At 47.7% G+C, this 26,951-nt stretch overlaps 1 protein-coding gene across 1 annotated transcript in view; it reads left to right on the top strand.

Moving 5' to 3' along the window:
- The window catches only part of LOC146197514 (uncharacterized), a 56,550-nt gene extending 30,634 nt beyond the window's left edge, over positions 1 to 25,916 (top strand). Inside the window, exons 6-8 of the mRNA XM_084599403.1 lie at positions 17,014 to 17,069; positions 18,036 to 18,148; positions 25,144 to 25,916. Coding sequence (XP_084455529.1) covers positions 17,014 to 17,069; positions 18,036 to 18,148; positions 25,144 to 25,380 — 406 coding nt within the window. The 3' untranslated portion in view covers positions 25,381 to 25,916. The remainder of the gene's footprint in view (positions 1 to 17,013; positions 17,070 to 18,035; positions 18,149 to 25,143) is intronic.
- The last annotated feature ends 1,035 nt before the right edge of the window (positions 25,917 to 26,951 follow it).

Raw genomic sequence — 26,951 nt, 5'->3', positions numbered from 1 at the left:
AGAGAGTGAGAGAGAGAGAGAGAAAGGAAACAAGGGGGGGGGGGGGGCTGTGGAGATAAGCACTGCGTGTGTATGTGTGTCGGCCCATTGTTTCCGCGGTGGCGCGTCGGAAGCCGTACAAATCGACGGGCTGTGCCATAGGAGGGACGGCCACGTAGCAGGGACAGCGATGACTCCCAGCGGTCCCCTTTCTTCACTTCCTCCTCTCCCACCGCTCCCCGTCGTCATGAGCCGCTATCGGACACGGGCGTTAATAGGAGTACATTAGAGGCACGACTCCATGCACCCGCTCGCGCGCCGGGGCCCCTGTGTGTGTGTGGCGCCGAGGTTCCTTATCGAGCGCTGAGCTCATTTCGGGCACCCGCTATTGAAAGGGAGAGCCAGCCCCGTGGCCTCCGCAGCCTCATCCTATTTATGCCCGCTCGGGTTCGTTACCCTACTCTGTGTGTGTGTGCGTGCGACTCAACTGGCGAGGAGCGTGTCTGCGAAAGACGCGGAGGAGGGACACTTGTTTCCGTGGGCGGAAGCGATTGCTCATCATCAAGCCGACTCTTTCTTTGCGTTCGCGCGACCATTGCCGGCCTGGCTTCGGATGTGAATGTCGATGGGTGCAAACTTAAATCTTTGCATTCGGGGAACGTTTCCCGCTGCCCCGCTGGAGCTTTTGTTCGCGACTTTAGTCACGATTGAATTTCCCGGGCTGTGCTCCAAATTGTTCGACCGCTGTTCAGCTATCGCTTGACGAACGAGCGCAAGGTATACGACAAGGATGGTGTCGGTGATCGATGAAAAGTAGCAGAAAGGTTTCCTTGTGTCCCTCGCGAGCTTTTGCTGATCCGTGAGTTGTAATTCAAATATCGATTTTAATATTTCGGGATGTGAGCGTGCTTTCTTGAGCTCATCATTCCGGCCGTCTCGTGGAGCCCCATTCGCATCGCAAAGTTTTGAAAATGCAACTGACTGACGACGCACTTGTCGGGTCACATTTTTTCGCTACTGTCCTTTTAGTCCGGCGCATTGCTGAGCTCTGGCAACGATTAGTCCTGATAAACGGATGGGTGTGTGCCAAGCTCTCAGTGAGCGTCAAGTGGCGACTCCGAAAGTTCTCGCTCCCATGTGCGGGGATCAACTCAGATAGTTGTTTATACTCGTGCTCCCTTACGGGTCCCTGGATGCGGAAGGCGATTGATATGGTCGTTCTGCGTCGCATCCCGTTGCCTGCTCAGACGGAAGCCGCGTTGCCAAAGGGCGCGATTTCGACGACATAGTCCCATCTCCTTTTCGTTCGTGCTCAGCTCTCTAGGACACGTCGTTATTGTGTCTTGAGATTCCGTGGACACAAGGCAGAGGAGAATCCCGCTGATGTAGTGTCTAGCCTAGAGCACAGTTTTTGAGGCGCGGATGTCGCGTCACAGCACGAGTGACAAATTGTATCCCAACGGGAGTTTGTCGTGCTGGTGTGCTCAGGGAGTGTGCCACGACGGTGTTTCATTTCATGCCCCATGATCGTCGCCACCTAAGGACCATGTTCTCACACCATGCCTGCGTATCATTTTCGCCCTCCGAGATAGGGAGTGGATGATGTGCAGGATTACCCGTATGGCGGTATAAGAGGGTGTCTCGATGAATCCCCTCCCTCCACAGAGGGAAGGGGGGGGGGGGGGGCGCATAGACCATCGCGTCGCGGCCTCTGGTACCTCGACGTGACAGTCCCTCGAGAGCAGCAATCGTAGCAGAACGAAATGCGGATAGCGGCACCGGATCTCGGTGATTGGCGTGTGACGTCAGGGCCACTCGCCTTTTGCTCGCCCGGGCCATCATCTGGATGCGTCAGGCGCAAGAGACGCCATCGCCTCTTCCTCCGCAGTGCGTTGTGTCCCTCGAGGGGCGGCATAAACAGGTCCGTTGCATGCGCCAGAGCGCGCAGCGGCAGCAATGGGGCTGGTCGATCCCTGATTGCGATCGCGGAAAGAAGGACCGCGCACGCAGTCTTCGGGCAAGCGAAGGCTGGCGACCGTAATATGGCAATGAGGTCTTTCCATTTCTTCAACTTGTGTGGGTTGGAATCGCTGAAAGAAAAAAAAAAAGAAAGAAATCACAGCCAGTCTACCTCAAGAGCAAGAGCCACAACGAGCGAAAAAAAAAAAACAAAAAAAAAAACAGTGATTTTACTGCCGTTTTCTTCGCGCTTGGAATGACCTGTACTGACGCTGACGTCATAGCCGTCGCCCGGCTCTCGAAACCAGGGCAGATGAGAGAAGAAACTCAATTATAAATCATTCAACTGTCATAGCCGAATATCTCGTCATGATCCATCTCTTGTCGTACACACCACTTGCAAGAGAACATGCGACCGAAATTTGGCGTTTATACCCGTTGTAAATAGTTAGCTTGGGATATTGTTCTGCTGCATATTTGATAGTCTTCAAATCGATTTTATTGTATTTGCGCTCTACAGTCTTCAAATAAAGTGCCCGATTTTTCTGAAAGGGAAATGATGAGATAGTACAGTCTGGTTCACATAGTACCAGTCAACAGTCAAGTAGTGAGCGGTTGAGGACTCTGTCCTTGTTTTCTTGCACATAATCTTTCAAATTTTGCTAGCTAGGAAACAAATAGTGTGCCCAGGGTAAATTAGGCTAATTAGAGGTTAATTGCATCTATGCTGATCGTATTACCTTACTGAGATTTGTGTGACCTCATTTGGACTTCAAAGCTGCTCTAGGAATATCCATGTGCTGCTTAGATATCTTCGACATCTCCTCTAAAGAAGTTTGAACTCGCACTATAAGGCATATCTACCCGTTGTTCTCAAAGTATTCAGGAAGTATGATGCGCTGAAACTTTGCTTTGCGTAGTCGAAAAATCTACTTTATTTGAAAACTGGCTCCTAGTAATAACTTGGAGCATTGCTGCTTTATTGAGGGGTTTTCATTTCTCGTAGTTGTCGTTCAACGCCTTGATTAGTGAGCCCTTTGTGTTTCTTGTAACTGTTGTGCGGGATGCGCAACGGTAATAAAAACATTGTTCAATAGTCTGGCACGGATTTATTCCCAAATTCACTCCTTTGTCATACATATGCCTCATTAAAAGGTGCGCCCACTGCAGGTGTGAGCCGCGATGCGGCACATAAATATTCCAGGTGGAGGCTGTTTCATAAAGACACGAGAAGGGTTAGAACTTTATCACAGAAAAAAAAAAAAAAAGAAGTGAATAAGTGATTGTGTCAGCGATACGTGTGTGCCGCTTTTTAGGACTGAATTGGCGTATATTGAACGGTATGAGTTAAATGGACGTTACTTATAACAGTTGTGCTGAGCGTGCCTTGTCCCTTCCATCTGCTGACCTGCACAGACCGCAGATGACGTCAGAAAGTTAGCACTCGCCCCATGTCCTTCGCATTTGTGCCTGTATTTGGAACTACTTCCTGAAACTATGAACGAGTCCGCCTGTAAGTTGTGTATTGCGGTGGCCACTCTTTCATTCTTTAGCGTCAGATTTTGCCCCGGCGTCCTCGTTATGAAACTCGATGGTCCTTAGTTCATGCTTTGTTTCCACTCCACGTGTAAAATCGTTCATCTCTTCCTCAAACCCAGCCCGTAGACTATGCGTCTTATCCACGCTGAACTGTGAGACCTGTTCGTTCGTTGTGACGCTACGTCTCAGTGGCTGAGCTCGATGATCCTCCACCTCCCGCTCTCGTCGCTCGGAAGCCCTGCGCAGACGCTGGAATTATCTCCCGTAGAGCCTTCCTTTCTCGACCCACTGGCTGGTTCGCGGATGGAAATTGAGTTTGCGCTCAGCTTTTGCTGCGTATGCATGTTTCTGCGGCTTCATCCCCTGGTTTTTCTTCCTACTGCCGCTGTAGCAGCACTTGTTTTTCGTTGTCGTTGCCTGGCGGCGCCACGCTTGCGGCCGCTTGTGCAAAACGCGTGTTCTGTAGTCAAAATGATCGAAGTTGGTTCTCGTTGGGTCGTTCTTTATTTCGTCGGGATCCCAGCAGCGCAGAAAAAAACGTGGAGGACGCCCAGTTGCCATTAACTGTGACAATGCGACTGCATAAGAACGTCGTAGTTAGCTGTCATGCGCGGCCACAGGCATTATAAAAACCATATGTTACCACAAACACATGCAATGCATCGCCACACACGTCTTAAATTTGTTAGAATCTTTCATCCTCCCGTGGCCGCTCCCTTTCTGTCTCGGCCTCCTTTTCCCTATTAGAGAATAGAGGAATGATAGAGTGGCTTAGGTTCTTCATCTTTACGTCTCTTCCTTCTCTCCACATTGTCGCTACCAACCAGCGGCAGGTGACAGCTTGCTTTTCCGTGTACCAGCTTGTGCAGCCGGCAGGTAAAGCGAGAGAGTAGTAGTTTGCCTCTGATACCATTAGCTGAAAGTTTCAAGACAAATGTACTATTGTTTATTCTGTCAAATTCTTTGGAAAATTATATAAATATCCCTCTAGGCAGGTGGTAAGCACGTGACATCGCGATCTTTTTGTCCCAGTACGATTCACTGAAGGAATGTGGTAGTGGGGCAAGAGCAGATTTCCAGTTTGTCATTGATAACTACCAGTTTACGGTCTTGTCGATTCGCAGTCAATTCTTCCGTTATCCAGAAATAGAAATAATTATGGGGGACACTTAAGTTCATCCTTTAATTTAGCTACCATCCCGCATATAAAGCCCCGCTTCAACCAAGCCCCATGAACGTGTCTGCATTGCCTAGGAGTAGCGTGCTTGACTCGGCATGCAAGAACACTGGAATGTTGATTCTTATTCCACCTTCCCACCTCAAATGAGCCACCCGATTTGGTGGTAGTGGTGGTTAAAACGTTTAATAAAAATAGAGAGTTACATAAAGGTTGCTCTCGGGTCCGGCTTAGTGCCCTTCCCCTCACAAACACTAGGTGGAGTCCCTAGTACGGGACCCCGGTGGCTTCCGCGGCCGCCATTGCTCGTTTGACCATGGACTTTTGGGCTTTCAGGTCGGAGCAGGCGAGTAGGGTCGCCTCCCAGTCCTCCCGGGTGGTGTTTGAGTTAGGTACAAAGGCAGGGTTGGAGGGGCACGCCCACACCGCGTGGAAAAGGTCCGAGGACATTTCCCCGCAGTGCGGGCACTCCCCGGAAAAGGCACTGTCAAATTGTTTATGTGACGCCGGGCACATCATGGTACTCGTAAGGAGGCGAAGAAACACGCGTTCCTCCGCTCTTGTTAACCCTTTACACGGGTGGGGGTAAATATTGTGTCTGTTTTGGTACAGCTGCGTAATTTCTCGGAAAGTGTAGGCTGGTGTGAATTCTTCTGAGGAGGAAGGAGACGAGGTTGCCCGGTTAGAAAGCGCGCGGGCGGCGGCGTCTGCTGCCTCGTTTCCTCCTAGCCCCGAATGGGCCGGAGCCCAGACTATGAAGCGGCGGGATGGACTTTCCACGTACGAGCTGTTTTGCAGTAGTCGGTAGGCCAGGTACGGGACCAAATGCCATGCACATGATTTTTGGCTCACAATGCCGATACCGACGCTAAATGCCTTCACAGTCGCTAAAGCCTCCACTTTTACCAGTGGACGGCGCATGATTATGCGTGTACGAGTAGAGATATCGTGACAGTTTCGCATCGTGCATGTCGGTGAAGGACTTGACACATGCATAGAAACATGTTGTGTATATATATATATATATATATATATATATATATATATATATATATATATATATATATATATATATATATATATTTTTTTTTTCGGTCACCCTGAACGCAATGAGTGGCGTGGCAATTTGTTAACCTCAAAATTATGGCTCAGTCAGACCGTGGTATTTCAATACTTTGGCCTTATAGGCAGTTTTGCAGCTTGATCCCAAAAACACAAGCGAAACATTAGTCGCTCGTGTATTGCGCGATGTCAGTGCATGTTACAAGAAACCCAAATGGTCGAATTTGCCGTGGCCCTCCACTACGGCGGGCCTCATAGGCGTTGTCTGTTTGGTACGTTAAACCCTGTAAACCAAACCAAGCTAAGAATCCATGGGTGTGAAGATAACGAGATAGCTAATCGCAGATCGAGAGGCAAGGTGGTGTTAGTCAATGGTAATAGCTTTTGGAAATCGGCGGCTCAGCGCCAGTTCGTCGTGCTGCTTTCTGTGGTATGTCGTCCTCCGTTTATCGCGCTACTGGACCTCGAAATTTAACCCTCTTCTGACCGGTAAGAAAGGAAAGTTTCTTAGTTTGCCTGGTGCCTTTTTAGACTGCGATGTATAACCAGTCAGCGACTTCGAGTAGCCTCGGTTTAGCTGTAATCGGCAATCGGCTGCTGATCCTAGAGTCACGGGTCTGAATCCCGACCCGGTCCCACAGTGCAAGTGCGCCTTTGCACTGTGCGAGAGTCCCATTTGGTCGAAATCCATAGCCCTTCACTGCGGCGTTCTCCACTCAGGATCATACCATGTTTCGTTCGGTAGAGAGCGAAAGGAGTGCTGTTTTTTTTTTGCATTTATATCAGCGAAAGCTTACACAAAGCGAGAGAAATTCTGAGCATAAACATGGCGTAATAGGAAGGCTTCGTTATGTTTTTCACTAGAAGTGCTACTTTGCCACAATGGCGGTGCAAGTGCTGCGAAGCCAGCTTGCGAGGCGGTTTGGTAAAAAAAGAAAAATGTTTTTTTTTTCTATTTTTTTTTAATAGGGCCGGTACAGGGATGGTATACAATACAATGCACAACACATTAATAACGTCAAGTTGAACGCACTCGATACAATATATCAATGGATCGTTCGATTTGTTTACATCCGTTTGCTCAACAACCTCAGCTGGCAAAGCATTCCAAGATTCAATCACATCAGGAAAAAAAAAAAAAAGTTGCGAAAAACATCAATGCGTGTGTCATAAGGCTTGATTGCTCTAGTGTTATTTGTTCTGGCGCTCAGTTTTCCGGGCAGTGAATATATCTTTATTCTTATCCTTAAATGCAGTTGGAGCATCTGAAATAAGAGCTTTAATCTGGATTTTTGCTTTGGATTTTCAAGTAACTCGAGTTCACATGTATTTAGTATTTCCGTCACTGAGTCCGTTCTTCTATATCTTGACAAATTAAAACAAGCTGCTGTTATTTGAATACGTTCTAGTTTATCTTTTAAAACTTTTTTGGTGGGGTTTCCAGACAACACAAGGCGTACTTCAAGGATGAGCAAATGAATGTTTTGTACGCTACTAATTTGACATCTTTTGTTGCATATTCTAATTTCTTTCTCAGAAAGTAAAGTTTTTGTGAAGCTGTTGAGCACACATTATTAATATGTTTATGATACTGAAGATTATGGGTATTTGCGACTCCTAAATATTTGAAAGTATCAATATTATTTAGTTTCTTGTTTCTAACGTTATCAGTAAATAACCTAACACCCTTTATTTGTGATATGCGTAAAAGTTGATTTTGTGTAATTTCCATGTCTCATTTTTAGCACCAAAGATGCAAAGTTTATTAATGAAGGGGGTCAGCTTGAGTTATTTGAGAATAAATTAAAACAGTTGTCCGCAAGAAGCTTCAGCTCTACAGGAGACTCGGTAACCTCGTTAATATCGTTGATATAAACTAGAAACAATAATGGAGCTAGAACCGTCCCTTGAGGAACGACAGAGAACACTTCTAATGGTAACGAAGAGAAACAGTCACCCATACGCACAACCTGCCTGCGATTGTTCGGATAGGCTTCAATCCACTTCGAATAGCACCGCCACAATAGCGGCGCTAGACCTGCGAGGCGAGCTTACCAGGCGGTTTGTTAAAAGAGGAAGGTTTAGCCACAATGGTGGTGCTAGTGCTGCGAAGCCAGCTTGCCAGGCGGTTTGGTAAAAAAAGAAAAAAAGGTTTTGCCATAATGGCGATGCTCTTGTTTTTGGCGCGTGATAGCCTTAGTCGCTTATGTGCCAAAAACCCCAATACACCAACACCAGTAATGGCAATGCAAGTGCTGTGAAGCTAGCTTGCCTGGCGGTTTAGTGAAAAAAAAAAAGAAGGTTTTGCCACAATGGCGAGGCTAGTGCTGCGAAGCCAGCTTGCCAGGCGGTTTGGTAAAGAAAGGTCTTGCCACAATGGCGAAGCTAGTGCTGCGAAGCCAGCTTGCCAGGCGGTTTGGTATAAAAAAAAGAAAAAAAGGTTTTGCCATAATGGCGATGCTCTTGTTCTTGGCGCGTGATAGCCTTAGTCGCTTATGTGCCAAAAACCCCAATACACCAACACCAGTAATGGCAATGCAAGTGCTGTGAAGCTAGCTTGCCTGGCGGTTTGGTGAAAAAAAAAAGGTTTTGCCACAATGGCGAGGCTAGTGCTGCGAAGCCAGCTTGCCAGGCGGTTTGGTAAAAAAGAAAAAAGGTTTTGCCACAATGGCGAAGCTAGTGCTGCGAAGCCAGCTTGCCAGGCGGTTTGGTATAAAAAAAAAAGAAAAGAAGGTTTTGTCACAATGGCAGCGCTAGTGCCGCGAAGCCTGCTTGCCAGGATGTTTGGAAAAAAAAAAGAAACATGTTTTGCCACAATGGCGTGCTAGTGCTGCGAAGTCAGTTTTCCCAGTGGTTCGGTAAAAAAACGTTTTGCCACAATGGCGGTTCTAGTGCTGCGAAGCCAGCTTTCCAAGCGGTTTAGTAAAAAAAAAGGTTTTGCCCCTTCAGCAACCTCTTATATCGCATACGCCGACATCGCACAGCACTCGGCCTCCTTTGCGTTCTGCCTCCATCGAAATTTGGCCGGAGGTGATTGCGAAATCTAGAGGGCACCCGTGTGTTATGCGATGTCAATGTCCATTAAATGACCACGGGTGGTCGAAATTCACCCGGATCCCTTTACTACTACACCATTTTTTCACCTTAACAGGTTTAGTGTGAAATGGCAAGTGCAAATGCTTTAGGAGGAAAGGGGAAGTCACATTAGCTATATTTCTTCTCGGCTGTCACCTTAATCGTGCCGTGAGGGAAGGGAGCGAGTTAAAATAGGTAGAGTGTAGTTAGGGCTTGGGATTAATTTCAGCCAACTGTTTCTTTTAACGACATCACACGGTACACAGAAATTTTCGCCGTCTCGAAACAAGGCTGCCGCGGCCTTGAATCGCACCCGGGGCCTTAATTGGAAAACGGCTTGAAAATTGATGTCAACGGCGTTATATGATCAGCATTTGGGTCCATGATCGAGATATCACAGCAGTCGAGCGCTTGGTACGAGGTGAAAGTTAAACGCACTATCTAAGGCAATGGAGAAAGCGCTGGTAGCCTGATGATGTCGGAATCGGCACAAATGCAATGGGAAAGGCGGTGCCTGCCGTACTAAACGACCGGAAAAATTAATGAATTGCTTTCTTCCACGCAGAAACCTCGCATAAAAAGCTATTGAGCCTCAGTTTTACGCTGCTCAATTATACACTGCTGCTGCTTCTCTTTCTTGTAGAATTTACGAAGCTACTAACGTGGCTTGATGCTGTGTACTTTTTCCACGGTATTGTTTTTTAATATACCAGCTCCGTCTGCCGGAGAAGCAGTGGGGAGTGGATAGGCGACGGCTCACACGTGTTTGTTTTCCTTTGACAACGGAACCTGCTCATCGTTACTGCGTAACAGCAGCGCTAAGTTCTAGCGAAAATTTCTGGGATTATCCGAACAATCTCCGGATCTCTCATTTTCCTGTCGTGTCTGTAGTCGGAAGAGTAACTGGGACGTATATCAATAAGGTTACGCAAGAGTAGAGAGAAATGAAAACAGCAAATAAACGATGAGTAAGATCGTTATCTGTCTCTCTTCTCTACACTTTTCCCCGTCGTCAGCGTGTCTTGAAAATATTCCCTCTGCGTCATCTTTCTCTCGTCTATCGACTCCGGCCCGACATCACAGTCCCGCTTTCGATTTGCTCTGATTCTTGCGCCGCCAAGTAGTGCTTTCAGCTCCGCGTGGTCCCCCTCTTCCCCCGTCTCACCGCTCATGGTAGCAGGCGCTTGGGTGCCGGGTGGCTGTGAGCGCATCGTCGATCATTTTTAATCCGTCGTATTTTTGAAGTCGACAGCGTGTCATTTTGACTCCGTGCTCGACCGGACCGCCTGCCCGCACGTACGTCCATCCGACCCTGGCTGTGTTACTCGCCGCGATGCTCGCTGTTCTTGGCGCTTCTTTCTACAATTTCTCCTACCACCACGATCCTCTCGCCACCGCCCACTCGTCGTTTGTTATTTCTTGCTTCACCTGCTAGGACTGCGGAGGAAGGGGAGATCAAGACCTGCGAACGCTTCCCGATAAGACTGAATGAGAGAAAGAGAGAGAGAGAGAGAGAGAGAGGTAGTCTCACAGCAAAAGGGAACTGCGCGCATTTCTGGGCCGCTTATATACCTCCCGTGAAGGTGAAGCGCAGGAACTGCAGAGGCTGTCCCCAGCCGATTCCCTACGCGAAGCGGTCGATGATGTCTTCGTCGATCGAAATGGTCGTGATGACTTCCCCCGACATTTTCTCTCTTTTTTCTTTCCCGCTGTGCCCATCCCCTCCTCCTGCTACGAGTACCCTCGCCAGTTACTTGCACATTTTTACGATGGCCGTGTTTCCAGTCCATTGTGACGCTCCCTCCTCCTCTTTAGATTCGTTCTTTTTCCCGGGGAAGCCCCGTAATACAATCGTATCTGGGTTCTAGTTCGCGGATATACGTACGTGTTTTGCTCGGGATGCCTGTATTTTGACGCGATCGACGAGCTATGCGATGCCGTCCAGCCTATGCGGGGTTCCTTGCGGACGCATGTATTCTTTCGCGCGACCATGTCTGGCGGATGGTGCCTGCTCATACTCACCAGCAAGGAGCTGTTGCTTCGCGCGGCCGAGAGCATAAAGAGCCCCGATGTTCTCTCGATTGCGCCCCCCCCTTCTTGTGCTCTTTCGCTTATTTCTGTGCCACGTTTCGGGTCCTTGAACCTTCCCCGTCTTTACAGCTCCTCCGCGAGAGTTTATCTGTTCCATGTGCTACGGAGGCAGGGTGTATACATAGGCGATGTTGTGTTGTGATGCTCTCGTCCGCGCTACCGCTGCGGGCGCAAGAGGTGCTGCCGTCGCTTCGTGGCGCGCTTTTCCGCCCCATTGTCTCCCATCTCAGTTCCGCTGGCGCCTTTTCTCGTCATCCATTCCCGTGAACATTGCGCAGTGTGTCTGTCGTCGAGCTGCCCTCTTCCACAGAAGCTAGCTCGGTTTCCGCACTGTAAGCCATCTTCCCTCTGATGCAGAGGAAGCGCTGAAACGACATTCGAATGGCTGTTCACCGACTGTTTCTTGCCCGCGACGCCGGCTGGCCCGTGTGTGTGCTATATAGACGAACGTACCACTGTGTAGCTTTTTCGCTGCTTAGTTACCGTTCAGTGTCTTATTGCTTCGGCTACCTCTACCGACCGCGATTGCGATTTCGCTTATTGGGATCCAGACTTACGTCCTGTTCCACTTCGCTACTTTGGGTGATTTACTTTGGCGTAACGATTTATTCGCATCTTTGAAAGAGAGAACTGAATTGACAGTTTCTCTGCGTGTTGGCCCCCAACGAGTATGGACAGGGCTAACAAAGAGATGAACGTATGGCTTGTCGGAAGGACCGACATTTCTTGCTGTTTTACGGCAGCTTTCTTGTTGACATATGTCATATACTTAGATGGATAAACTATCCTGCTTTGTATTGCAAGTGTGACAGGCTTTTTTTTTTCTTTCTTTCTTTTTTTTTTTTTACTTATTGTCGCCGGTCTCCGCCTCTAATATCGTTTCCACCTGGGCATTTTCTATCGTGATCGAGATGATAGAGATCGACCTTCGATCTCTATCGATGTAAGTTCAGCGTTGCTGTACGGTCAGTTCAACTGCTATCAAACTCGGTCCTGTTCTACTCCAAGCCGATTTCCGAAACGAGTTCAAGGGCTGCTGTACCCGCGTGCTCGGAAAACAATTAATGGAATAAAAGAAATGCGGGGATAAAGTTTTCTGGTAAAGCTATATTTTAGTATACTCTTTCGTGTTTAGTCATTGCGGTTTGATTTCCGACATTGTGTAAGCACTGTCAACGCAGCCCGGCATGCCGGGCCAGTGGTATGGTGTTTAGCATGCGTTTGTAATAGAACCTCTTGTAGGGTATTCCACGATCAGAAATGCTTTTGTTCATCCTTCATTAATAAAAAAAAAATTGTTTACCGCCATATACACAAACACGTGGGCTTGCAGCGCCGCCTTTCACTTGGATGTCCAACTCGCCGATCGGGATTGAGAACGGAAAATGTAGCTCGAGGAAATTGAGTCGAGATCGGCCTTGATTGAGATCGGAACTGACCGTGTGGTATGTAGCGTAACTTAAGAGCCGAAGTTGATTTTAAACAAGGATCGAAACTTACTTACGCTGGGGCGACAGATGCCGCAGACGGAGAGAGGACGGGGAGATGCGGGTGTGATACGTGCACCAGCTGAAGGACCTACGGCTACCCTGTTGATCGACCGGTCAGCTCGGGGATATGCATCAGCGCCTTGCGAGCCGACGAATAGCGGGGAAAGTGTGCAAGCACCGTCCTCGTGGACTTACCCACAGCGCCAAGCGGCATTACAGAGGAGAAACAAATTAAAAGAAAACATAACATGACGTGGAACAGTCCTCGCGCACCCGTGTCGGGAACGGAGAAGATTGCCCCCTTTTCACCCTCCGAAGTTCGCGCGCCATGGTCAAAAATAGAGAGCTTGCTTATTACAGTTCTCGTATATTTTAGCTGGCACTGCCCAACACCGAATTGTTCCGCTTTGGTGCTTGCGTCTTTTGGGTCATTTGATATTTACTTCCGAGCAGTATAGAGTTCACCTGGATTGCAACTCGGTCCTCAAAACTAGTCGCATGCGAGGGGAAGGATATGAAGGGTAAAAAAAAAAAGAAGAAAAGTACCGTGTATGTGCACTTTATTTAAGAGCCCCACAGTCATCAAGCAGTTTGCGGGTGATATGGCCCCTCGACCGGCACCGGAAATCGGGGAGGAGGAGGAGGAGGCGGAAGGACGGTGTCGTATTAGGAACTTCCGGCCGCTCTGCTCTGATTAGAACCGTGACGGTGTGAAACCCTCGAAGTAGTTAGCGCCCTGAGAATGCGTAGTGGGGCGGACTCCTTTCCCTGTCTCGTTCTATCTGGCTGTCATTTTCTTCGATCGGGGCACTCTTTTTTTTTGTCCCGTTGCTCCCTTTGTGTGCGTATGTGTGTTTCTTTTTCTTTTTTTCATTTGAGTTTTGGATGCGTATTTATTGGACGGAACGTTATATTGGTAATTTTGATGGCACGCACTTCGACCTGAACTTTCACTGAGGTGGTGGGCGCGACCAAACGTAGGGCGAACGCCATGGCCGCGAGCTCGGGTGTACAACTTAGAAATACTGAATCAATCGTTTCTCTTTCTGCGTTTCTTTGTTGAGACAGAGGGAGGGTTGGGATACGACTGTAACGCGTAACACGGCGTGATCGATTTTGCCGTTCTTCGTTAGAGGAAACGGAGTTAATGGCAATGGCAAAAAAAGAAGGGATGGGGGAGGGGGAGCGAACTGAGCATGGTGGTAGTGACGTGGTCCAGCATTGAGAAGGGGAAGCGCATTTTGCGACCAAACAAAACAATATAAGTGGGAAAAATTGGGGAGAAAATTGCGTTTTGATTTCCTATCATACTTCCGCGAGGGTAATTAAGGAGGGTGGTTATTTATTATATTCGTTGCCTTGAGCTTGCCTCGGCCGTCGAAAAAGTTCGCTTTGCTCCTGTGCTGCTATTGTTATTTTGCCCAGCGACAAGATTTATTAACAGGCGTCGTTACTGGGAAAATAAAAATGACGGTGCACCTAAAGGCGCCTTTCGCCTGAGCGCTTCGAAATTACAGGGAAAAAAAAAAGTAACACTCAAACAAGTGTTCCTGTTCGAAATCAGCTTTTTTTTTTTTGTGTGTGTGTGTGTGTGTGTGTGTGTGTGTGTGTGTGTGTGTGTGTGTGTGTGTGTGTGTGTGTGTGTGTGTGTGTGTGTGTGTGTGTGTGCGTGCGTGCGTGCGTGCGTGCGTGCGTGCGTGCGTACTGCAGTCTTCGCACTGCGTCTGCGTGGCAGCTTTTGTCTCTTGGTAACCGCGAGCGCTTCCCGTTGTATTACGATTCCAGTGAATGCTGTTCGCCGAAGTGCTTTGAAAGTTGTGCGAGTATCGATGGAAGGGAAACTTCATCACTGGGACCCTAAGACTTCACGGAATACGTGCGCATGCGCTACGCACTGCCGTCTGAAGCGTTTCCATGCAGCCTCTTTTCGCCGCTGTTATTGCGCATAATTTTTTGCGGTGTGCCTCAGGTCCCTTTGCGCTAGCGAACACGTGCTGTAATTCCTCCGTGTTCATACCTTCGCACCCGTAGTCTACAGTGCACGGTGGACCATGAAACCCACGAAAACACTGAATTCAAAATTTTTTTTTCAAGCCCCTTAAAAATGCTGAATTTTATCCTGCTGCGTAAACATCGTTAAGCCTAGTGCATGCTCATCATTAATCACATTCTATTAATCACAAAAAACCGTCGGTTACAATATTTGCATTTTTATTGCGTGTATATATATCGGCGTAAAAAAATCTCTTAATACAGCCAATGCTTGCTCGACTGTTCTCCACATTAGAGGCACTAGGCTCTTAAGCCATCTTTAGCCGATCCAGTCCAATCAGATTTATGCTTTTTGCTCTAATGGTTGGCATCTACAAGCGGAAGGCACCCACGAGCGGAACAAGATAATGTTATATTGCTCTCGTAAACACATATTTGAATGCGACATGCATGTATTTTTTTTTTTTTTTTCCCGCACAAATGTTCACTTTCCTTGTTTTCAGGCGTCACTTTCATCTCTTGTACTTTTCTTCACGTCTCATCCCTCTGGAATCGAAAACGCCGGGCGGCGCTGGCATCGAAGCACACTTATCTCGACCGAAACGAGTTCACGTAAACGCGGCGCTACAGTGTTCACAACATGTAAACCACGCTGTGGACACAAGAACCCGCTTGCGGTGGCGGGCGCTGCTGTCACGCCGAGCGAGTGGCCTCCCTTTGTGATAGCTTGTGTGTCCTGGCGCTGTTGTTGCAGAAAATAAATTATAGGGACACTTAAATCACTTTACTTTCATCGCGGTGCGAACGTGATCATTCTCCCTCGTTTAACCTCTTTTATTCTTGTAGCACTTAAATGAGGTTGTGGATGCAACCTGCCGCCACTGTTCTGGCATTCCTATCTTCTGTGATGCTGCATACATCGCACGAGCGCATGCATACATATCACAGTGATTTGTGGTGGAAGAAAAATCTTTGAATTACGCTGCAGTTTATTGGGGCTGACTCAGAAACTGAAGTCTATATTGCAAGTGCGATAGTACAAGACAAAACTGAGAAAGCAATACCAATGCCTAAGTTCACTTTTTTACTGCTGAATGTTACGTAGTCTTTGTTGCTGTAGAGAAAACAACAAATCAGAACATGAAAAGGAGAATCGTTTATACAGATTAGCAAGGTGTTCTCACTGCTTTAAGCCCTAGAAGTGATTTCAAACTCTTAATAGGAAGCAAAATGCGCAACATATTAAAGTTCACAACACAAAACCGCGCTATACAATTCTGCTGTGTCCCTATTCACATCGCGATTAGGGATAATGAGAGAGCAGACGCATGCGCTGTTGAGCTAGAACCACGAAAATGAAAACATGAAAAGGCCACACAGAGATTTCACGAATTTAGTGCACAGGAATCTGAAAGCGAAGTGCCAGGCTGCATGGAAACAAATTTTGTTTTGTAAAGCCCGTCTTATAGCCATGCCGAGATCAGGAGCGTTTTATCGCTGTACTTTCGTGTCCTCTACGTGTATAGAACACGTGAACACGTTGCACACAATTTCCTACTAATGAAAAAAGATAAACCTATATGTGAACTGTGTACTGATGACCACTGAGTAAATCAAGTTTTAATCACATGCACAGAACGTGAAGAATTGAATTTTTAACCTATTTTACAACGAGCATATTCAGTGTAGCTTGTAAGATAAGAAGCACCAGTTAATTTTTCGCATGCTTAATGTTTCTCAAGAAAGCCAAGGTTTTATGCCAGCTGTATATATTGTATCAAAACATTTAGTCATTTAATCAACACAAAACAGCCCGTTTAACTGTGTGTTGTGCGCGGTTAGGCATATAGTTTTTTTATGTACCCTGAAACTTCATATAGCTATGTTTGCGATACCTTTGTTGTGTCGTTATCGTAAGGGAAAATTTAAATCCATTTGTAGTTGGCAAACCGTCTCGCTGCTGTGAGGCAGTGGTTAGAGCGCTCGACTGCTGTTCCCAAGAATGCGGGATCGAATCCCGGCCGCGGCGGCCGCTTATCGGTAGAGGCGAACAGCTAGGCGCGCATGTGCTGTGTGATGTCAGTGCACGTTAAAGAACCCCAGGTGGTCGAAATTTTCGAAGCCCTTCACTACGGCGTATCTCGTAGCCTGTGTCTCTTTGGGACGTTAAACCCCATAACGGAATATTTGAACGTTACTTAAGTGACCACTCGTGCACTTCTGCGAGTCCTAGGGAAGAGCATCATTCGACGGACATCGAACAGACAAACTTTCTGACATGTTGTGAGAATGTAGCCATCAAATCTATTCCTATTTAATAACTACATACTGCCGGTGGGATCCGAAATCTTATTGATATTTTGCGTACGGTGCTCTATTAGGTCGGCTATGGCGGTGGCTGCGATGGATGTAGAACATCTTGTTATACCGCTAGTGCTTTTTGAAACGTTACGTGACCGAACTGTGGGGACGGCAGCCGTGCTCACGCTGTTTATGGCATCGGGGCTACGAGAACTGAAACAGAACGATAGGGACATGGGCTGCTCGTCATGACACGCTTTCGCGGCTATTATTCATTTTAATTAATAATGTGGATCACACCTGTTTTACTTATGTAATCATCTCTGCCTTCTTTTGTTTTATTTTCAGGCCCTGGAGTGATTCGCTTCTGAAGATGCTGTACGACTTGCCAAACTTGACACCTGGTAAGTTTAATAGGGTGGACACATAACTATGCTTCCTAGATGAGTAGGCGTGCCGACTGCCACGGCTCAAAGCGTAGTTCACTGTTTCTCCGCTTCATGACAACATAAGTGGCGCTGCGGGCAGGGCCCTATCGCAAAATGGTTTGCGTCGTTTGCTATTGACGCCTATAATTCCTTCGATATGTGCCGAGCTTATGAGTAAATGGTGGAGTCTAAAAATCAACTCTAAGATAAAAAATAAAAGGAGATAAGTGCTCTGACGAAACGCTTTTCGCTTCAGTCCTTTGAAAGTCGTAAATCAAAGTAACTGTGTTAGCTGGCCTCTTTCGGTTTGCAGACACAGGAAGGCAAAAATCAATACTCATGCGCTTCAAAATGTTATAGAAGTATAAGGTAATTTTACTGCTCAGTCACCCCGCCGTGGTGATGCAGTTATGGCGCTCGACTACTATGCCCAAGGATGCGGGATCGAATCCCGATCGCGGCTTTGGCTTTTCAATGGAGGCGAAGAGCAAGGCGCCCGGGTACTGTGGGATGTCACTGCACGTTAAAAAAAAGCTAAAATGGTCGAAATTCCGGGCCCTCCACTACGGCGTTTCTGTAGCCTGAGTCGCTTTGGGACGTTAAACCTCGTAAACCAAACCAAAACGTACTATGCACCACTAAAGCTTTCCATTTTTCTTTGCGTGCTGAGGGTTACTCCTCAAGGAACAAATCGCCATGTTTAATCAATCAACGGATACACCTTTCTTCTTTTCGTTTCCTTTTTGGGTTGAATGAGTTGGAAATAAAACGATCGACATTACTTACATTTCTCACTGAAAGAACGATGGTAAACGCGGTGACAAGTGCAAATCCGTTCGAGTACAAGAACTAAAACTTTATGATTGTGATTCGGCATATACAGAACACTGTGCAGTCACTGACGAAATGTTATGAATCTTCTTGCGCCCGGCTTCATCGCAGCTTCGGGCACCTTCCGGGCGCTGACCTCGCTCGCGAGCCCTCTGTTCTGGGGCAGTGTCGTGTCACGAGTGGGGCTGGTGGCCCCCACCCTCTTCTGGCTGCTTCTGCCGCAGGTGAGTGCGAGACATTTGTACCGGGGCGGCGGGGGCGACAAGCCGGTGCAGTATCCTGCAGAAAACAAAAAGCAAGTAAAAAGAAATTGTACGCGCACGCACATGCTAAACGTTGCAGACTGCAGAAATACATTGTCGTCGATTGTGGCACATAAAATGCCCGTGTGTTTCTGCCTTCTGCCCCCAGCTGGCTATGTGTGCCTACGACTGCTTCGGCAACTACTTCATTCCTTCTCATCATTTTCTTATGCTTCCACTCTCCCCTGTACAATGCGAATAGGCTACCCCTTCTTCGCACGCTGCCATGATGTACAGTGTAAGCTATGGGTGGTGGTTATGTATGGTTAGACTTCTGATTGATGAAGCCATAGCGAAAGATGCAGGCAGGCAGGTTAACTGAAAGGGTGCTCTGGTTGAATTCTGTACACTTGATGTAAAGGGAGATGTAACGGGAAGGAGTGTAATGGGGCGAGGAGCAAGGACACGAGAGAGAGAGAGAGAGAGAGAGAGAGAGAGAGAGAGAGAGAGAGAGAGAGGGGGGGGGGGGGGGGGGCAGGATAAGTAATGCAAAGTAACGGTCATGTCGCTTAAGTACGAGGCCATCGGGAATCGAAGCTGTGCTTTGGCATGTCTTAGCTATGACCACAGTCCGATGATTTTAACTTCCGTCAGTCGGCGAGAATTGCGCTGGTCGAGAGCAGAGCACACCGTTTTAAGCATGGAAAGCTTTTAAGCTCCCTTTGTCTGCGACCTTGAAGTGCCGTCGAGCCGACACCGAGATAGAACACCCGGGCACCGATTTCCTTTCATCCGGTAGCCGAAAGGAGAATATCCGGTCACCGAACGAGATTTAATTGGATGAGTTTTCCGCTCTCTAAGCTTGCACGCCCTCCCCAAGGACGACGCCACGGTGCCACGCACGTGTAGTACGTGTAACACTGTCGATGCCGGCGGTCGAGGCGGCAGCTATTCAAAGCGCGTTCGGGCATTAGTAATTAGGTTTTTGGCGCCCGTTCCTGCGTTCGACGTCGTCTTCGCCGTTCATTTGTTGTTGTCCCTCGTAACCAGCTCCGCAGCCGGGGCAGCGCGCGTTCCTTCCTCTACCGTTCGCCGCTACGACCCTGCACTTGACGCTATATAGCGTCTAGTGTGAGGGCTGTGTCTACGAATGAAAGTTCCTTGCTTTAGAGAAGAGGCACGAGTAGTCAGCGATATACGAGCATCCAGCGGCATCAAGAAAAGGAGATGTTGCAGTGAGCGTCGGCATCTCGCAGAGCAAACTCGCAAAGATTCTGAAATCAAAAGGTGCAATATCCAAAGCGCATTCTGCCGAGACATCCACGAAACGGAAAAAGCTGACGACAACGTTGCGATGCAGTTGCACACCGAGTGAGAAAATCGCACCAAGCCGCTCATGCAAAAGAAACAGAGAGAGAGAGAGAGAGAGAGAAAAAAAAGAAACAAAGGAAGAAACAATTGAAGCATTTGACCGACTTCTTTGTTAATAAATTTCGCTTTTTAACTGTGTAGTTCAATCTGACAGTGCTTTCGGACTGATTTCGACTTAACGAAATGTTTCGCGGTCCAATTCAGTTACTTTGTAGCGAGGTTCAGCGGTATCGGTTTTCTGTTATCCATTTCCATGATGTTCTATTGTTTCTTCACGACGAGTTGTACCATAGACAGGGTTGTCGGCGGCTTCATAAAAGCAACGCCGACTCAGACGGCAAAAACAAATTTGGCTCGCATCGCAGCAGTAAAATTTCAGGGATGCTCTTGTCTCCTTTCCTGCGGAATGCGAAATCATTGCATGTTCCATATGCCTATAGTTTCGTTATGAGCTCATTTTGCGTTTCGTTACTTTTCCGACGGCAACATTTATTTTTTATTCTGTATTTAATTTTTATTTTGTCTAAATAACTTTTTATATATTTCAGTTTCTGCTTTTCTTTTGTTTTATTTTATTATTTTCACCTTTATTATTTTTTTTTTTCATTTCTATTATTTTTCATTCAATCGTTAACTTTATACCTTATTTCCATCAGTTCCTCTCTCCTTTGTTGTGACCACATGACTGTGACCACTTCCGGGGGTCATATTTTGCGGACAACTTCCAGCCTCAAATTTGGTGCCTAGTGAGCCATATATGCTTTCGCCTTGAAAAAAAGGCGAAAGCCGCAGGCGTAGTCCGGTGAACTCTGGCGGTGGTTGTTTTGAGCAAGTGTGAGCTCACGTGCAAGCCTGCGAAGCCTGTCGGCTGCGTCAGTCCTCGGTATATACAGGCATAGATGCATGAACACTGTTGATGTGGGTATGTCGGGTGGCTTCGTCCGCGCTCTCTTTGCGGGTGATTCCGCAATTGCATTGCGATAAAAAATGTCCTGAGCTTTGATAGGTGGCGTAAACGCGGTTTTTAAGCAGACTTGTTCATGGAAGCCGCGGCGTGGTGCAGCTTGCAGGCTTTGGGGAGCTGCTTTAACGTGTAAAAAATAATGCGGACTGTTCCTTTTCGCCGACGCTCATGCAAGATTTTCGGTTAAGGGGCCTTTAACGCCATTGCATTCAATGTGAATACCCGGGCTTCTCCGGTTGGCTTTGGTGGACGCCAAGGAGTAAATAGTCAAAGAGCCGCGCTGCTCCTTTTTGTCTGGCCGCGCAGTCATTGTGTTTGAATCTTTTCTTATTGGAACTTACAGTGGCTTTAGCATTTTAACGAGATGGCGTTTAAGTTGCCATTCACCGAAATTCCGGCATCGGCGTTGGCGCTATGAGCGAAAACTCGCGATCATGGCGCTGGTAAGCGGTAACCAGCAGCCGGCAGCTCATATGGCCATGCTCTGACTTAATGTCTTGATCTTACGTTTGGTACGAACTGCCAACTCTGGGCTCTCCTTTCACACTGGAGGATGATATCAGAACAGGCCACCAGAACCCTTGCATTCACGTTAATCTTAGACCATGCAAGCACGTTTATATCGGCTTGGTATGGGGGACACTTAAGGCGGAGCAACTCCCTCGCCATATTTTTTGTTACTCCGTCTTACCTTATCTCGAGCATTTCTTTTTATGATGGGGTTTATTTTGTCATAGAATCGCATTATCGGTCCTCACTGCCCTGTCCGTGATGCGTCTGCTGTTACTTTTGGTTAGCTTCTACGTTGTGAAAGAAAGGTTTATTGTCTAGCGCTAAACTTCAGTTTAAGTTGAGCTCTCGCGGGGGGCCCTTCTTTTTTTTTTTTTTTTGTATGTGTGCCTTTCGCTCAAAGTTACCGTGTTATTACACTACTAGGTTGTCCTCTAGACGAGGCTGCACTGTCAACACCGTGCAAGTATATATATATATTGACGCGGCCGCGACAGAGTACCGTTCGGCGATAGCGTTGCGCTCTCGGCTTCACTGTCTGGTCTGGCTCAGCTCGAGAGCGTGCTCGAGAGGTCGATGCAGCACCGGACGGCAGTTCCAGCTATGGCTTTGTGTCGTGTACAACCTGTTCTATGCGGGTGCCGTGACTTATCTCGGCGTGCTGGCCCCGAAGCGCGCTGCACCACTTTTCGAGGACTCTGTGGCGCGCCGTCCTCTGGGTCTTCTCTGATTCGTTTCTATTGTGCTGCTTACCTTTCCTCGCTGTCTGTGAGTTCGTTCTTTAGTTTTCCCTTTTAGCTTACGTACGCCGGCAGTGTTTTGATGGACGTGAAACGTGTGGCCGCAATTATACTGTGGTTTCAGAATGGCTTGGAGAGGAAGCGATTACTTGTCTGACTTTTGTTATTTATTCGTTGACTCCTTCATTGGAATTGTCGCCCGCACAGTAATGCTACTGAATTAGGCCTACGTCTCACCGTGTCCCCTACAGACGACGTGAACGAGAGAAGTGTTGCCTATGGAACCAAAGAGACGCTGGAAATCGGACAGTGTAAATTATTTGAGTTAACTTCGGTTTAGTTGTATATTCAAGAAGGACTTTTTGTTGGGCCAGTTCATACGGCTTGGTTAAAGCGGGGCTTTATATGTTAGCTGGTAGCCTAGCCTGTCGCGCCATATCCTTAAAGGCAGAGCTTCCCCTATAATTTTAGTTTCTCTTTTGACCGTATATGGACTCCCTGCCGCTCCCACCCAGGTTGACATTAGAATGAACATGAATGGGGCTCATTGAGCGCTTGTCCGTGTCTTCTTTCATGTGAATGTGTTGTTAGCGCTTCGTCCATTTTTGAAAAATAGTTGTATATCTTTGTTTTAATTCGTTCCCTCGTGGGATATTTCCTCCAAGTACACCAGGTGAACTCCTCGCCCACTCATAATTGTTTATTATAGTTCAGGCTCGCCTTGCCTGCTGCCTTGATTCCGCATGAGGCGATAATTCGCGGCGACACGCCGCGCCGTGGGATGGGCACCGCCAAAGCATCGCCGTTCGTCCCTGTCGCTCAGGTTCTCGGTTTTTAGAAAAATTCGCCCGTGGCCGGAAGCAATTCGCGAGGAAGCCAATTGCATAAGGGTTTGGGGGTACGCTATTTCCGTCCTGGCTTTTCTTGCGAGCGAAGTTTGTTCTCCTAATCCGGTTTGAGCGAAGCGCCTGCATGCAGATGCTCCCATCGTGTCATCGGTGCATATATACGGACGCATCAAGATAGTTCAGTGAAAGCTTGGTACGGTAATAATTAAAGGACAAGGAGGCGAGTGTGGCCACATACTGTTAATTATCGAGAAGAGCGGCATCGAGAAAGTCACTGCTTGCAAGTCTGCATCGCAGTGTAGTTTGGTGCACCACTGCGCAGTGTCCCATAGAAATTCGATGCTTTGTCGGAATTTTCATCAGTGCTTTTACCGTATTTATGCTGTTTAGAAACGGTATACTAGCGCCGCGGCAACAGCGGTGTCGCGCAACGCATCGCCAATGGTTGTCACCTCATGCGGTTACCGCTTTAGTCGATACGCCGCGGCGACTCAGTAGCTTTAGCGTTTGGCTGCTGACCCCAATGGCGCGGGTGCGATCCCCTCAGCGGCAGATTCGTTTCGGGGGAGGCGAAATTCAAAAGTTCCTGCGTGCTGCCCGATGTCAGCGCACGTTAGAGGAATGCAGGTGGCCTAAGCTAACCCGCGGCCCTCCCCCACTCATAGCCCATGTGTAACTTTGGGACGTTAAACCCCGCATACTACGTACCAAGACCACCGTCTTAGTTCACGAAGTTATTGCTATGTAGTGGAGGTCCTTGGTTTTTATCTCACACGAAGACACTTTTTTTTTTTCTTCCATGTCTGACGATCTGAATAAACCGCTTTAACGCGATGACGTTAGAGGGGATGTTACGCCGAAAATCCGGCGTTGTCATGGGTGTTGTCGATGGGGAAGGGGACGTTGTGAATGAAAAATTCTTAGCATGGTGCTTATCGGATTACGGTAGCTGACAGCTCACATGGCCGAGCACTGATTCTTCGATGGTTTTCGTGACTTAACAAGACCACATGACATCTGAAAGTTGGGAGGAGTTGGTTGAGGTGTGGCCACGCAGGCACATTCATACGGCTTGGTTAAAGCGGGGCTTTATATGTTGGCTGGTAGCCTAGCCTGTCGCGCCATATCCTTCGAGGCAGAGCTTCCCCCATAATTTTAGTTTCCCTTTCGACCGTATATGGACCCCCTGCCACCCCCACCCAGGTTGACATTAGAATGAACTTGAATGGGGCTCATATTCTCTTTGTATACTTTCGCGTGTTATCGGGGGATCCCGACTCTTTATTTATTTTAGTGCATTAGCGCTGGGACTCTCGGTCTGACTGCATGCCGTGGCTTGTGCGTTTGTCTGAACCCTTCAGGCTCAGGCAGCAACCACGCTCGTACCAGGGTCGCTGGATTATGTGACGTCACGAGACTACGTGTTATGGCTGAACTCGCAGGAGCTGCCAACGCAGGCGACAATTTTTATATAGGAATCCAACCCACCCTCGGGATTCCTAGTCGGACACACTACTATTGCCTCACGCAGGCGCGCTCGTACAGTTTAGTTAAAGCGAGACTTTCTATCTCTGTCTCTCCTGCCAGCTTGGGTGGCATACATCAAATAGTTCAACTCGGGTCGCTCCTTTCATATGGGAGGGTGATATCAGAATAAGCCTGCAAAAACAGTTTGCATTCTCGTTACCTCTACGACACGCAGGCACGTCGGGGAGTAATGCGGGCAAAAGAAGCCTGTGAAGTAAACCAGGCAAACCATGAAAAGTCAAGCTAAAACACGCAAAACCAGTGTTAACCGCGTGACAGTTCCTGACAACAGCCCCGAGCTAAGCCGCCCGGACATTTTGTTTTCATTTTTTCTTTATTTTATTTAAGGACTGGCTTTGATCTCCTCAGCTAATTGCGACCAACAGCGATCGGAACGCCGGGGAAAACTTTTCGGCCTTCCCTGGGGCCTAATACGGCCCCATATAGTGGTTCACATTAAGAGCTAATAGTACCATTCTTCGAGCAGGGAATGCTGAGCCAAGGATGGTAAATGCTTTTTCTTTTATTGCGAAAGCAATACTACTCTAGGTTTCGAGCCTTCAGCGTAGCGCGGCCGGTAGTCATGCCTTACCCAAGTGACGCTGTGACGTCACACCTCACGTGACACTAGGGTGAGAGCTGGGCTACCAACTCAAGCGGGCGGCGTAGCGCGGTCGCAGCCACGGCGCAGCGCGTGACGTCACACCCCATGTGACACAAAAGCGAAAGATGGGCAGGAGCTGCCAACTTGGGTCTGTCGTTTCATATTAGACGGTTATGTCAGAATCAGCCTGCTAGGACCCTTGCATTCACGTTACCCCTGTAGGCCACTAAGGCACGTTCATACGGCTTGGTTAAAGCGGAACTTTATATGTGGGTTGAGGAAGAAGAAAAAGAGGAGAAGAAGAACGTTCGGTCACCCGCAGCTAATGCTTTCACTCAATATTTGGTTCAGCGGCGCTGAACACTTGTAATTTTTTTCTTTTTTTTTCTGCGTGCTCCCTCATTCTGATGCAGTGTGTCGCCAAGGGTTCGATGGATGACGAAGGCCTGTCCTCCGTTCTGAAGCGCGCTGCCGTCACCGGGTTGAATCTGGTAGCGTACACTCAAGCGGTGTGGCGTCTTCTCAATGGCTGCCGGCTGCCGTACGCGCCGTCCTGGACCAGGCCCACGCAGGCGCTGCTGCTGGTGGGAAGCTACACGGCTCACCTGGCTTGGGCTGAAGTGCAGTCGTGGCGGGAGTACGACTGGTGAAGCAGCGCTGGTGTCACGTCGCCCGATGATGTTTTTTTATTATCCTTCTGTGCGCGTGCAACAAGAAAGACACGTAGTTGGATGGTAGACGCAGAGACGTTTGTCATCGAAGGGCCATCGACTCGGTGCCTTACTCGAATTATCCGGTGATACAACAGTTGCTGCCTCTCTTCAGTGAAAATAAAATCGATCTACTGGAATGCGCCTCCTTTTACACCTTCACAGTTCTCCCCTCTCCTCATAACTTCTCATCAAGCAGCCTTCGTAACAAATTCCACACCAGCGCATCCGATCCAATGCCAGGTTAAGAGTGTCAGTTTGCGCAGAAAATTGTTTTCAACTGTGTTTGCAAAAAAAAAAAAAATAAAAAATAAAAAACAACAACAACAACATAATTTTGGGGCAGTTGTATTAACCGTTATTAATCAAAGCTGAATATTTCTGCATTAAGCACAGAAATTGGTGTTTATTCACTGGATTATGTATGCTGTAGTAAATTTTGTATCAATTCAAAATTATACCCAGTACGATTTGCACCCTTCTGTGTTTTATTTCACTGTGTGTTTCATTTTGTAACAAAAGTGGCAGTTGCCAATCACGGCAACACTCACGAGATCACCCTTATGTTTCATCTGGATTGAACATTAAGGGTTCGTTAACCAAGCAATCTAGTAACAAAATAAAACTTGGCTGTTCAATGTAACATTGGCGACGCAAAGAAATGAGCAAATTTATTGTCCATTTAATACTGTTCTTCGTGACATCCAAGGTACTGCAAGGTCTGCCACGATAGCGTTAGTAGTTTTTTTTTTTGTTGTTCAAAATACCATTTTTTATGGTGTAATGCTGCGCGCCTAATTGAGAACTCTCTTCTTACCTGAAACTGAAAGCAGTTCATGGACACACAAGCTGTGGCATCAGGTGAAAAACAATTGTTTATACCATTCTAGGGCACGGTGACGAAATATCGACTCCGTAACTGTTGACTGTATGACGTGAGCGCACAATACAGAATCGGAGCAAGTGTTTGTTTATTGGGAGGGACGTACGAGAGTTGTCTATTTTTGCACGATTTCAGGATTTCCAATACACATTTCAGAAACTGATGGGTAGGGGGGGGGGGGGGGAAGAGACGAGGCTTGCACTGATTTGGTTTGGTTTGTGGGGTTTAACGTCCCAAAGCAACTGAGGCTATGAGAGACGCCGTAGTGGAGGACTCCGGAAATGTCGACCACCTGGGGTTCTTTAACGTGCACTGACATCGCACAGCACACGGGCGCCTTGCTCGTTGCCTCCACAGAAAAGCGGCCGCTGAGGCCGGAATTAGATCCCTCATCCTTGAGAATAGTAGTCGAACGCCGTAACCACTGCGCCACCCCGGCGGGCTGCACTGATTTATAGTGATAGGGAGGGCAGAAATATAAAAGAAACGGTGGGAGCAGATACAGAAATAATAATCAATTGGAAAGTCTCATATGGTGCCACTGATTATGAAATGCAAGTTATTGTGGTACCAGATATAAAAACGGTTGGCCGAAACGTGTAACTGTTGTATGCATTATATGCCTCGG

The sequence above is a fragment of the Amblyomma maculatum genome, chromosome 3 (assembly GCF_055883805.1).
Source record: "Amblyomma maculatum isolate TAMU_Amacu chromosome 3, ASM5588380v1, whole genome shotgun sequence".
Taxonomy (NCBI): Eukaryota; Metazoa; Arthropoda; class Arachnida; order Ixodida; family Ixodidae; genus Amblyomma; species Amblyomma maculatum.
The sequence above is the reverse complement of the archived record's forward strand: the minus strand, read 5'-3'. Positions and strand labels throughout refer to the sequence as shown.